Genomic DNA, 13,409 nt, shown 5'->3' on the forward strand with positions numbered 1-13,409 from the left:
ATGAGACGGTCCTTAATGGAAAAGCTTGTCCGCCTTACTGTTTCATGCTAATTCTGTACTTTTGCTGTCCCCCTTTTCTTGCATCAACACAAATTGAGATGTGCCTCTGTCTATACTTAGCAGGTGGTTGCATGTTACATTGCACAGCTCAGCCCAGTGACATGTTGAGGGAGAATGTATTTACAATTAATTTACTTTAGACGAGAGCCTGCTGTCTCCAGCAGGACCATAAATGCATTTTTAATTTTCATTCCCATTCACCCAAACATATCATCACCTTCTTTTTCAACTCATAATTTTTTTTAGTCCTCAATTTCAAACATTAATCTCCTACTCCATCTCCTGCTGTGTTGTGTTTACTGCTGAACACATATACAGTCATATGAAAAAGTTTGGGAACCCCTCTCAGCCGGCAACATTGCACTGATTTGTTGAACCATGTACAGATACACAATCTGCAGCCAGATGTTCTTGCAGGTCTTTGGAGGTGATCTTTGGGTTGTGTGCAACCATTCTCACAATCCGCCGCATATGCCGCTCTTGTACTTTTCTTGGTCTGTTAGACCTGGGTTTAACTGCAACTGTGCCTGTGTCCTTCCATTCCCTGACAACGTTCCTTACAGTAGAAATTGACAATTGAAACCTTTGGGAAAGCTTCTTGTAGCCTTCCCCTAAACCATGATAATGAATAATCTTTGTTTTTAAGATATTTTGGGAGCAGTTTTGATGGTCCCATTCTGTCTCACTTCAGCAGAGAGTCTAAGAGAAGTGCAACTTGCATTTAGGCACCTAAAATACATTTTCTCATGATTAAACAGACATTTCTATGAGGTTCAAGGCTTAACAACATAATCCAACCAACTTTGTGTTTAAAGTCATCAGTTTTACATGCTGTTACAGGCATTAAAATCAACAAAACCACAAGGGTACCCATATTTTTGCACAGCCAGTTTTTCACATTTTATTTTATTTCACACAACCAAATACTGCTTTTCAAAAAATCTTTGTTTGGAAAACATCCCAGTAGTTAGCTGTTCCTGGTAAATTAAAGACATACCACTTTTATCTTTTTTTTGTGAAAGCAGAGTCAATTATAATGCCGGCTGAGAGGGGTTCCCAAACTTTTTCATATGACTGTACATCATAAATGTATTTTTTTGGGAAAGTGTCAAAAGTCCTATATTCAAATGTAACTTAACATACCGTGGCTAGCACTTCTGGTTTTATCCTAGTTATTTTGATGAAAGTGAGTGTGTGTTCAACCACACACACACACCAAAGAACATCAGTAGAACCATTTGATACAGGCTTGTATGCCAATGTGAGGATCTCCATGCCTGATCAAAGCCCATGACTTTGAACTCTGGTCCATTTGCCCTCATGAGAACTCTTGTTAATCCAGTGCTTCCCAGTTTAGGAGCATGGAGCTGCAACACAGAAGTGCCGCTCACTAGAATTAGAGACATTAGTTACGACCAAAGGAACTCTATTTCACGCACATCTCCCCGACCGACTAAATGAAGCTTTGCAAATCCTCCACAGCTTTTAATAGCATGCCGCTAATATTACAGGTCACAAATGGCTGCACCCACAGACTCAGATTTGGCTGATCAAACACAGGCTGAGATTATCAGTGTTATTTACGCTTGTGTATCACTCTGGCATAAACACGCACTTATGGAAATTGCGATCCCTCTACGGTAATGCACTTTATAATGATTTATGCTAGAACGATTCAGGGAAAATGGGGCAGCACAAGCCGCATCAACCCACGATCAAATGTTGTTTCTTTAACATTTTTCTTCCCTTGTGTTTGCAACACTGACTTAGAAATCTCTCTAGTTAATGTGTACATTCATATACACGCTCACTCGAGCCACAAAGCCATGGTCGGCTTTGTCTCGGAAACACAAGAGCGGCCTGCACTATGGCACGATGGTTCCAGCTCTGCAAATCAATTATAAAGTCTGGGGGTAAATAATACGATGCATGTCTAATTACACAACAATCCAGAAGCTTTTGGGGGCCTTGCCAAGGAGAAGTGGGGCTAACACATGTATTACCACTTATACAACCACATATACATGAATATAAACATACATCCACTTGCCCACACACCTAGAAAAGACCGAGCTTAACTAATCATGCAGTCACAGGTACTCAATGTATAGACCAATGAAAATAAGGATTACTATATTGACTGTGCCTACGTGTGTGTGTGTGCGTGTGTGTGCGTGTGCGTGTGCGTGTGTGTGTGCGTGTGCGTGTGTGTGTGTGTGTGTGCGTGTGTGTGTGTGCGTGTGGGCACCACTGCCATGAAAACAGGCAAGCAGGCAGGCAGGCAGGCAGGCAAGGCAAGGCAAGGCAGGCCTCACATTGCCCACAGCTACTCGGTAAGGATTCCCGATAAGGAGAATTAGTCAAAACTTGGGAGCTGCCAGTCAGCGCCAATTAAACTTTAATCTTGGGCTGAAACAGGCACAAATAAATTAAACCCTTGTGAGCGGCAATGTGCGCTCTCCTGATAATAGGGGATTGAAGTCGTCTTGGAGCGAGGCTGCATGTTCCCCGGCTCAGGCAAGCGGTACAGGGGGAACAGCGGTATAGTGCTTGTGACAGAGTGAACTGAAAGGAACTATACAAGTTGACAGAAAACATAGGCAGGGGAACACACACACTCACACACAACAACACACAAATGATCAGAATCATTGATGATGGACAGTAAAAAAAAGGGTAAATTGCAGAACCTGATTCTCTTTTTCTATCCTCAGCGAGCCAGTAAAAGTTGTCCAGCTGTTTACGCCGCCACAATTATTTGAATGACAACACCAAAGTATTTGAAAGGAAGGCTGGTGTGAGTAAAAATATCAAATTATTCCTTTTATATGGTCCCGTCACACGGTTCACACAATGTGTTTTGGCTTCCATATACAAACATTTCGCCCTTCTATATGTGCACCCACACTGTTAATGGAACTATGCAAATATCAATAGAGATCCTTACACCCTTTCCCATGGTCCATAGCTAAATACATTATCTTTATTAGAAATGCCACCCAGGCATGCAATTGACCTCCGCAGCTCCAGCACTTTCTTCCATAGTACAACTCTGCATAAAACCCAGTTTATTAATGGTTAATGTATTTTGGACAATCTGGGGGTAGAATCATATTGGACTTTGCAGTGTGTGTTGGAATTTGATAACCAAACCATGCATGACGCTCCCTGTACCAAGTCGTGGAAATGATGTTTTCAATCATGCCCAGGCAATGGAAAACATGCAGAGTCCAAGTATCAACCAATATAATGTTAATAATACAAAGAAAGATCTGCCCTTCATATCAGCCAGAGGAAACACTTTTTAATGTTGCAATATTCAAAAGTATAGTTGTCTCCATGCACACTGTGTAGAGGGGGATATTTCATTAATATTTTTTAATGAATTAGCGGCCTTATCTCTATTTCCTGTGCCCGACCTGTGCTAGCCTGGTGTTTAATTTCAAAGTAATTTTCTTGCTATATGAGCGTGCCGTTTATGTATTAATGTCATGGGCCTCGTCAGCCAAACGCCGTGATTTATTCCAGAGTATAGCGGTCACATACATCCCAATATCTTCAAAAATAAGCCCCAGAGAAAGGCTGTAATGAGAAAACAATAACATTAACAATATTAGCAACAATAATGAAAATAATTGCCGCCGAAGCAACAATGGTAATCACACATAGAGAAATACCTCTGTGTTTGACCGAATCGTACACAATTATCATGCATGTGTATATAATATAATTAATTCTATGTCTGAGCCTCTTAGCCCGGGGCGATCGGCATAGAATCAGTTTTGTATGTATAATAGATCAGAGCGCAGTTCATGAATAAAACAAACGTGGGGAGTATATGCAGCAGTGACTGGGAATGTTTGTCTTTGGACAGCAGAATCAAAGTGAACATGTAATATTGTGATAATCCATACTTGATGAATTCAAGGGGCTGACTTGCCTTAGCTAAGTTCAGCTAATTTCCAGACATGGCTCGCCTCCGTAATTGAGTTTCCAATAACATTATGATTATTCCAGCCCACATGATAATTGAATTCAAGGTATTTTTTTTTCTTTCTTAACACTGCAATATTGTAGATGTGTGATTATTATGCATTTGCATGTAGATTTCGGTGCCTTCCTGAAACTCATCACTTTTCCCCCTAACTGGATTTCCCATATTGTAGCATACATTTGGCTCATAACAAATGACGGGATCCCCTCTCGTTATGAGCACCGAGTCAATTATTCCAAAAAGTTCATTTCTATATCAATTTTACCCGCCGTAATGATATTGCAAAGACGCTGCCTCGCACCCACCCCCACCCGCCCAAAAAAGTCACCAAAAATCTACTCCGGCGCAGACCTGTTTCTCATTCTCATTATACGCTAAAAAGTGAATATTTTTACTGTTGAACTCATCAAATTCACATCACTGCCAACACTCCTCTCGCGCTTCCAGTTTGATCCTGCTTAAGAAATGCTATCAAACTTAGACACCATGGCCCCCAATGCTCATCTGTTGCATAATGTAGGCTGTATAGGCAGGAGTGGCGCGGGGTGTGAATGCAATTTTCATTAGGCTGATAGAGCCCCCACGGATTCAGCCCCGTGCAGAATGGTACAGTATATGGGCACAAAGCAGAGCTGCTGAATACGGGAGTGTGTGCTGCAGTGTTCTTTTTCAAAAGCACAATAAGCCGAATCCCCTTTCCTCACAGCTCTAGGTGAACTAGTTGGCGTCTTCGTGTAGCCCTCTATAAAATGAATTTTTGACAATGCAACACTGAGAAGTGGATGAATTCATACATGCATGGCAGCACGAGCTAAGCAGACACAACCCCTCGCCCCCTGTTGAAGTGGGAAATTGTTTAACATACAAGCCCTGCATCTAAAGCCTGCCTCAGACTTGAACTTGAATGGAAAGCAGAACAAGAGCATTCGAATATGCGAGTGAACATCATCAGAGCAGACACTGGGAGATTAAAGCGCGAAGTGGCTGGCGTTTCAGCATTAGCGTAGCATTAGCCGCCCGCTCTGAGTTGTGCTAGCAGCTGTCACATCGGGGGGGAATGACTGGGCAACTAGTCGATGCTTTGAGCTACTGGGCCACACATGGATGGCTGTGAATGGAGGCTCTATCCATTCTCATCGTTTGGAGTAGCCACAGGGCCCACATACAGTGTGGATGGTACCAGCCAAGACATTATGCCAGAGTTTAGCTGTTGTTTTGCATAAATGTTGAATCATGCCAGCGTCCTTTTTAGAGTGTAACAACAGCCCGCATTGATATTGATTTAATGCTCACTAATATATAAACTGCCCTAAGGGATCGATGCTGTTGAACATGATTTAATATGGCCCACTAGTACTGATATAAATACGGCCACATAACACAGAAAAATCTATTATTTGGTGTTTAATTTCACTTCTTTGACCAAATCATGTGGGTTTTGTTTCAAACTGAGATATGAATGGCTTTAAAAAAGTGATGCCTACTATAAAAAGAATTACCAAGTACACTTTTAATTGGAAACTTATTGAATGCAATATTTGAAGGCGAATTATTACATTAAAATTATAACACAGTGTAGCCTTCATGTAGCATCCAACGTCAAATAGTATGTACCTTTTCAATTTCATTCCTATGTTTAGTTTTTCTAAGAGATGTATATCATTTCTGAAGTGAACTGAATAAGTGGTGATGAGGGAGGGCCAAAGGAGAGCCAAAAAATAAGTAGGAAAGAAAGGTTGCAACAACTTTTAACAAAACATGACACGCGAATGAGGGCTGAGTCCTCATTTACATACGCTGACATTTTGCAGAGAATATTTCAACGTTAGGCTGAGCTGTAATGAACTCCTGCCAGGGAGCAGTCAAGGAATAATGTTTCCATAAAGGTAACCTGTCCACATCTCCTCCAGGAGAAAGATGTGGAGGAGGAATAGAGACATTTATTCTCTCTCTCTCTCTCTCTCTCTCTCTCTCACTCTCACTCTCTCTCCCTCTCTTCCTCTGCATCGGGTGTTTGGTAACAAAGGGGTATTTTTCTTTCAGCACGCTTCATCCATCTTGGCCGATACTGATTTAGTGTATTTTCCCACCCTTTTTACAGGCTAATTGCACGCAGCGACGGTGAATTTGTTAGTGGTGACACCTTGCCTACCCATTGGGAATGCATCTCATTACCGGACACAATGTCCAGGAACATCAGATATTATTAGCTGTCATTAATCTGCCATATATAGTGAGGGGAGGAGAGGGAGTGGGGGAGAGAAGGGCAACAAAGGACACAAAGAGACAAATATGATTGCTGGCAAGGGCTGAGTGGTAAGGTCAAAGTTCACAAAGGTTAGCAAGAACCCAGGTGGGCAAGGCGAGTTGGACATAATGAAGGATGATATTTGGATTCTTAAACTAGGATCTGTATATATTGCAATACATTTGCAACCTCCAACAACTCAACATCCCACAAAAAAACAATATGTGTATGTTAATAAATACATTAATTGTGACATGGTTGATAGAGAGATTGCGGACAACACATATTGTAATCTCTAGATATTGAAAGACAATGAAACCTATATAGAGTGGCCTGTCTGCTGAATGTTAGTAAATCAAATGTCACACATTCAACATTTTGAAAACATCAAATTGTTCTGTTAATGTACTCTTTTCAACCATTAACACATTTTTATCTGTAACATTGACATCTTAAATTACAATAGTAAAACATGTGCAATACTTCAAATAATCTGAATGAGAACAAAGGATAAACACCTATCACTGGGCAAATGTTTAGAATCCTTTGATAATAAAATACAAACACTGTGATTGTATCTCATGACCGGGCAATACTACAAAAAGATTATTCCCACAAAGACTTTAGCCCAAATATATATATATATATATATATGTATTTATATGTGCCAATTATTTAATTTGTCTGAATAAATAATAAATCCTAGCTGAATGAATATATTATATCTGTATTTAAAGGGAAATTTGTTTCATTATGTTTCCTCATTTTAAGCAGCTATGGACTTGCTTTGATGAAAGTCCCACAGTATGCATAGTGAATAATGTTTTTGTAAACAGATCAACAATTGGGTCTGTTTTTGTCATGTTTCAAACTGTGTTTTGTTCTCAAATCCCATTTGACTGAAATGAATATGACAGCCTTAAACTAGATTTTCAGAGGAAATTCATTCTCTTTCAATGCGGACTGATTGTTGCCCAAAAGTGTGTGCTTTTATTCCACACATATGTTTAATTTGATACAGCATCTTTGGCTGTTTTTCCTGCACAGCCCCGCCTGAAGACTGCTACATGCATACTAGATAGGATTACACCTTCTAAGCAGATTTCGTTGTGGAAGGGTTAACACAGATCCCCCTGCTTTGCTGAACAAACAGGACACCATCTGAAGACACAGGAACTAACTGGGCTCTCATTAAGGGAATATTTCTTCTCTGGAGTGTGTGTGGGGGGGGGGGGGGCGGATTCTGTCTTGCTTTTTTGTAGAAGAAGCACGTTGCGGCCTCCTGCCGCGTCGCCTGGCTCTTTGAGCGAGATGGAGTATATGGCCTAATGACTAAAAGTTCCTCTATAAAAAGTATACAGCGCAGCCTCTTTGCAAATTGAGTTTCCTCTTTGTGCCAATTGAGGGTGGTTTATATAGGCTGCGGGGAGTTCCTTTGAACCCCCATTCCAAAAGAACTCCAGATTCCTGGGTCAATCCCCTACCCCAACTCTTTCCCTTCTTCATTCCCACCAATGGTTGAGATAGAGGAAGAGGAGGCTGCTGTCTCAGACACCTAAATGCATGCCACATTGCACATAACCTTCTCTCCAGACAGCGTGAGAGAGCCAAAAAGAAAACACATCTCAAAATGAGGTTAAGGTGGCATGAAGCAGGTGTTTCTCCTCTCCTTTATTGGTAATAAATGAGTTTGTAAATTGGACTTTATTGGATTAAACTTTCTAACAGTGTTTACATAAGGCCAAGGTAGCGTAAAGTAGCACTTTCTGTATTTAAAGTGGCATCTTTATAGAGGGCCAATCAGGACGCCTTGGGTTTCTTTACTAGAGAATTTGAGAAGACTGTAAATGTTACTAGCGTACACAGGACTTCAGAGTTATGACAGGCAACTCAAAAGTAGATACAGTTGTTATTTTACCTTAGTGAAAGAATGGAATTGTTTTTCTAAAACAATGTAATAACTACAAATACATTGAAAAGCCTGCTCATTAAATGATCCATATACATGTTAACAGAATTTGGAAAAGTGATTGACTTGTAATGTTGAGGGACATCATATCAATGCCAGGGAAGATTCAAGATCTTTAAGATGTCTTCTCTAATGAAACACAATTCCCCCAATAGATGTGTCTCCTTGCACAACTTTTCCCTTACAGATGCTCTTGTTTTCAAATGGGGAAAGAAAACTACAAATTAAGAAGGCCTGCTTGCAAATAATAAGAATTTGCCAAGAGGTACTTGCTGTCTGTCTTTTGTCCTCGGCTATCTTTTATTGCCAAAAGCGAATGTTGGCGGCATCCCATGTGGAAGCAAAGGGGGCCTGGATGCCCAGGACTCAGCCAAGTGGCAGCGATTGTTTTCCACGTCGGGGGCATGAAAAGCTGGGGCTCGTTCTACACTAATCAAAAACCCCCAAAAAGGTCTCCGCGTCTAAATCCAGAGACTTCTTCTTTCCTCTTTTTCCTCCTTCCTTGCCCCCCCCCCCCACCACCACACACACACACCCCATCATCTTCACAATTATGCACACACATTGCCATAAATCTAATGCGCTTTCATGATCTGTGGGAGCGGAGTACATAAAACGTGTTTGGGCGGATTTGCATACAAACATACTTATTCTAAATCCCCCTCAGAAGTTGTAAATGATTGTCTTTTCCTGAAATACATCTCAGCAAATTGTATTTGGGCATGTTTATGAATCCTATTATGGCATGGGTTTTATCATATTTTGTGGACAGTGATGGCTTCTCGGCGTAGCTGTTAAGAAGAGGGAGAGAGGGGCCCTGGGCGATAGACTTTGTCATTTGTTTCAGATGGGCGCTGGATTCCCCCTTCATTGCTCCATGACAGGTTCACGGTACCAAGATGGATCTCTGCTAAGTCCCAAGCAAGAGGAGTAATTCAGTAACTACTGTCTACTGAGTGGAAGAGGCTGCATCCCGCATCATTTTGCTCTTTGATGAGACAATTTTCAAAATGTGTTATTTTGATCTTAACATGATGCAGTAACAGCAGAAGAATCTCTCTTTGATTGTGGTCTTTTCAATCCTCTTTTTTTCAGTTTTTTTTACACATCCTGTAAACATGGTGACATAATGGTGTGGAATGTTGCATAATAAGGCCCCAATAGAGCAGTATTTATCAAGAGCTGGAAAGCTGCTGGGCAGAAATGAGGAGGAAGACTTGGTTAGCGGTGCCTGGGCTGCCAAAGAGATTATAATATCTCTATGTGCGGTGCCTCCCTCTAGCAACTCAACAGCCATCAAGGTAAAGCACTGGTGTTGTATATGCAATCTGGAAGTAAAACACAGGCTGTATGAAGTGTTGAAAAGTCTCACATACAGTACAATAACATTTTATTTAACTGATGATTTTTTTAGTAGAGTAGAGTGATAAAATAAATGTATTGTATTGTAAGTATTGTATTTTGACAATTTGAAAAAAGTCTCTACAATAATTCTCCCTCTGCTTTGCCTACAGGATCAGCTAAGGTTATATACTGCTGTCAGAATCCGCCATTAATTGGTGGGACAAGCTGTTGAGTGGGGAAGGTCATAAACATTTCAAGAGTTATAAAACTTTCATTAAGTTCTCACGATAACGCGCCAGTGAGTGACCCTGTTGCTCTCTCCCTCTCCTTTTTGTCCGGCTGGCGTTGAAGAGGGGAATGATTGTGAACAAGCGGCCCCTTTGTGGCGGAGAGGGAGCCTTTTTCAAACTGTCGCGGCCTCTTGACTCGTCCTAAGCCAGAGATCAGAGCTTGGAAAGTGGCAAAACAAAGGGGCCGATTTAATGAGATTGTAAAACAGGCCGAGGAAAAAGGAGGGGGGTTACCAAATAGCCAGACTGCCAAGCTCTGGTCCATTTCAAAAGGTCTTTTCAGGATCTCCTCTAAGCCGTCTCAATATGAGCAAGAGAGAGAGAGAGAGAGAGAGAGAGAGAGAGAAAATATATCAAAGGACTCCAAATGCCCTGACAGATTTTGACATGAGGAAGATGTGGATATTTGGCTGGTGTTTTCCGCAAAAAAGGGTTTGCTGCGTTCCCGAAAATTTTAAACAAAAAACGTGTTTCACATTTCACATGCCGGAAAAGTATTTTTACCCTCCCGGGATTAAAAGTTCTTTTGATATAAATCATCAAATGAAATGATGTAAATTTCAAAGGAATGACGGTCACGTCCGAATGCCTGCAATTTCACTGTAATTGATAATCAATTTAAACAAAAATTGTTTTGAAAATGATGGCGACTGAAAATAGATAAATCAATAACATAAAATCAATTACACTTAAAAACAAACACATCTTTGCCTCAGAACACTTGGCAAAGGAATCATTTGAGGAAGTGGAAGAAGAAAAAAAATCAGACCGACATCTGGGTTGTGATCTTATACAAATAAAATAAATAAATACAGCGACCAATTATGATAGTCGTGAGGCGGGACATCTTGTTGTTTACACACACAGCCTATAAATAGCGCTGGCACACAATCACAAAAGGAAAACAACATTGCCATTCTTCATATCCCCCGACTTCTGAGTTGCTCTTTCCAAGTAACGCCGGCGCCCCCGTTTATCGCGATACATCTGTCACGTATCTTCTCCCCTACTCCCCTCCAAAGTCTCTTTGGAATTAGACCATTTAACCCCTCCTCGGTAGCCATTACCAGGGGAGGGGAGGGGTAGAAGGGAGGGATAGAAGAAAAGGAGGGGTAGGGGAGGAATGAAAAACAAAGCCAGAGTTGAGGAGATAACCATCAGGGTCCCTAAACCCATTATCTGGGCCCCTGTCCACTGGTTGAGTGTCAGGAGTCACACCCAGGTCCAAGTTAGCCTGGAGCTGTTGACCTGATGGTCCCTGCTGACATTTTCCCTTCAGACCAATAACTCTTTCCCTGCGTGCTAGGAAGTGTCCAGTTTGACCCTCACCTGCCCCAAGATTCCCCCCTCCCCTTTGTGTGGCCCTCTGCCTAACCTGTGTTCTATTGCCTATCCTTCCCCTCCCCACCACCACCCACCATCTCTGAAGGCTGGGGCCCTCTTCTGTAATAATGGTGGAGAAATGAAGCCAGGCCAAGCCCTTAATGGTGTAGTGGTTTTTTAATGACACAGAGCTTTTGTGCCCCTTTCGTTTAAGACAAGGATATGAGAGATGAGCAGGGGAAGAAACCGCCGCAGCACTGCGACAGTGAAAACTGCGGCAAAGCAGCGTGCCCTCGTTTTAAGGTGATAGGACACAGTTTAGTTTCCCTTTGCGTGGCACAGGGCCGGGCGGGCGTCTTCCAGTAATGGAGCTCGTCAGAGGGGGAAACCGTGCCGTACACAGCTGTTTCTTTTATGTTCTTTAATTTGCTCGGAGGAGGAGAAAATAAAAGCGTGTGTGTGAGTGTATGTCTTTAAGGAGGCCCATGGACTTGAGAGACCAAATAGCAAAAGGACCTTCATAGGTGCACTGTAGTTAACCAATGTAATTAGCAAGAACACAAGTAATCAGTCCAGGGAAGTGTGTCATTAAATGGCCTAACCCCCCCCCCCCCCCCCCCCCACCCCCAATGATTAATTTGCCACTCGTAACAACGAAATGAACCTTCTCCGTGTCCTTAATGACCCTGCTTAATCTTTTAAAGAAACAGGGAAGAGAGGAGACAGTGGGAGGGAGAGAAAAAAACTGACAAGGAGAGTGACTACATGTACACATCAAGCTGCTGACGACAACGGAAGTGTTTGCAGTTATGTCAGTTTGAGCCATAGCCAAGCTGGACTACTGCAATGCCATTTGGAGTGGTTTTGGGGATTTAGTTAAGTGGCATCGGACACATAAACAGACAGCGCACACAATGGCCTCTTCCGTGGGATAAATCCTTTTGAGGGCTATTAAAGAACACAGGCAGCACATGGTCCCCGAGCATCTGACACCGTGCTCTCTAAAGTGGAGGTGGCGAGGAGATTAGCGCGGAGGAAAAGAGCCCCCTATTATACGCCCTGTTGCATTATTAAACGCACCTCTAACGTTATTCATTCTCCCCGCGCGGAGTACATATTTGTCTTGGTAATTTTTCACTAAGCCGTGATAAAGCAGAATTAACCAGTTGAATTAATCATGGGAATTAACGCTTTTGATACACCAAGGACGGGGCCCTTTTTTGCCGTCCGGGTCCAGCCAGCCAGCCAGCCAGCCAGCTGCACTGTCCGGGGCCCGCCTGCTTAACCAGCAGAAGTGCCAGGCATATGCTATGTAGTGGAGGAGGAGGGCCTGGGTGGGCAAGGGGAGGGAGGTCCCCGCGGAGCCCTTCACAATGAAACACAATATCCTCCTCCTTTTAGACGCGTGCAATGACTTAAACACTCCATTGTATTAAATATGAATGAGGTTCCCCACCATTGTCCAGGCGCGGGCGAGCGGGGGAAGACAGTGTTGTCGATTAGCCACATGATTAAGCAGACGACACGGTAAGGGGCCGCTGAGGTAAATAAAGGCCGCCTTCTGTCATTTCCTCGTCCCCAAGGGAAGGGCCCCCAGCCGACGCATGAGCTCCTCACAAAACTTAGCCACGGTTAAAGCCAATTGACGGGAAAAAGTGATAATATATGAGTGTGAAAACAGCTGAGTGATACAAGGGAGGGAGGGAGAATAACAGACCAGGAAGTGGATGTGAAGGAAGGAGAGAGAAGTTGAGGAGAGAGGGATGGAGAAAAGTAACGACTAGTATTGAGAGATATGAACAGAGAAAAAGTCAGCATAGAAAAGTATGGAGAAAGTGATGAAATATCACAGATAGAGAATGGGGTAACATAGGGTCCAGGAGCCGTCATAAAGGAGCGCCGCTTTGATTAAACAGGGAGGATAATTCAGTCATGCTCCATGTCAGGTGTTGATTATCACATTGTAGCATTTGCATGTGAAAAAGACACTAGCGCGTTGGCTTGGCCCGGCCCGGCCCTCTTCCCCGCCCTCTGATTGGGGGACAGGGCATCTGCGCTACTGTTGCAAACGCTCACCCCCCTCCCTGTTAGGAGTGCATGAACCCAGTCACGGCTATTCACAGTGGGCCCCGATATGTCAAACGGTTATTACTAGCTGCATTAGCCAGGGAAACAAATAGA

General features: G+C 42.7%; 1 protein-coding gene across 1 annotated transcript in view; it reads left to right on the forward strand.

Moving 5' to 3' along the window:
• Positions 1 to 11,594, forward strand: part of ofcc1 (orofacial cleft 1 candidate 1) — a gene marked incomplete at both ends in the record, with an annotated part of 134,899 nt that extends 123,305 nt beyond the window's left edge. Inside the window, 2 exons of the mRNA XM_080050600.1 lie at positions 11,212 to 11,350; positions 11,443 to 11,594. Of these exons, the coding sequence (XP_079906726.1) occupies positions 11,212 to 11,350; positions 11,443 to 11,594 (291 nt within the window). The remainder of the gene's footprint in view (positions 1 to 11,211; positions 11,351 to 11,442) is intronic.
• Between the last annotated feature and the right edge of the window lie 1,815 nt (positions 11,595 to 13,409).

The sequence above is a fragment of the Ammodytes marinus genome (genome assembly GCF_949987685.1).
Source record: "Ammodytes marinus genome assembly, chromosome: 21".
NCBI lineage: Eukaryota > Metazoa > Chordata > Actinopteri > Uranoscopiformes > Ammodytidae > Ammodytes > Ammodytes marinus.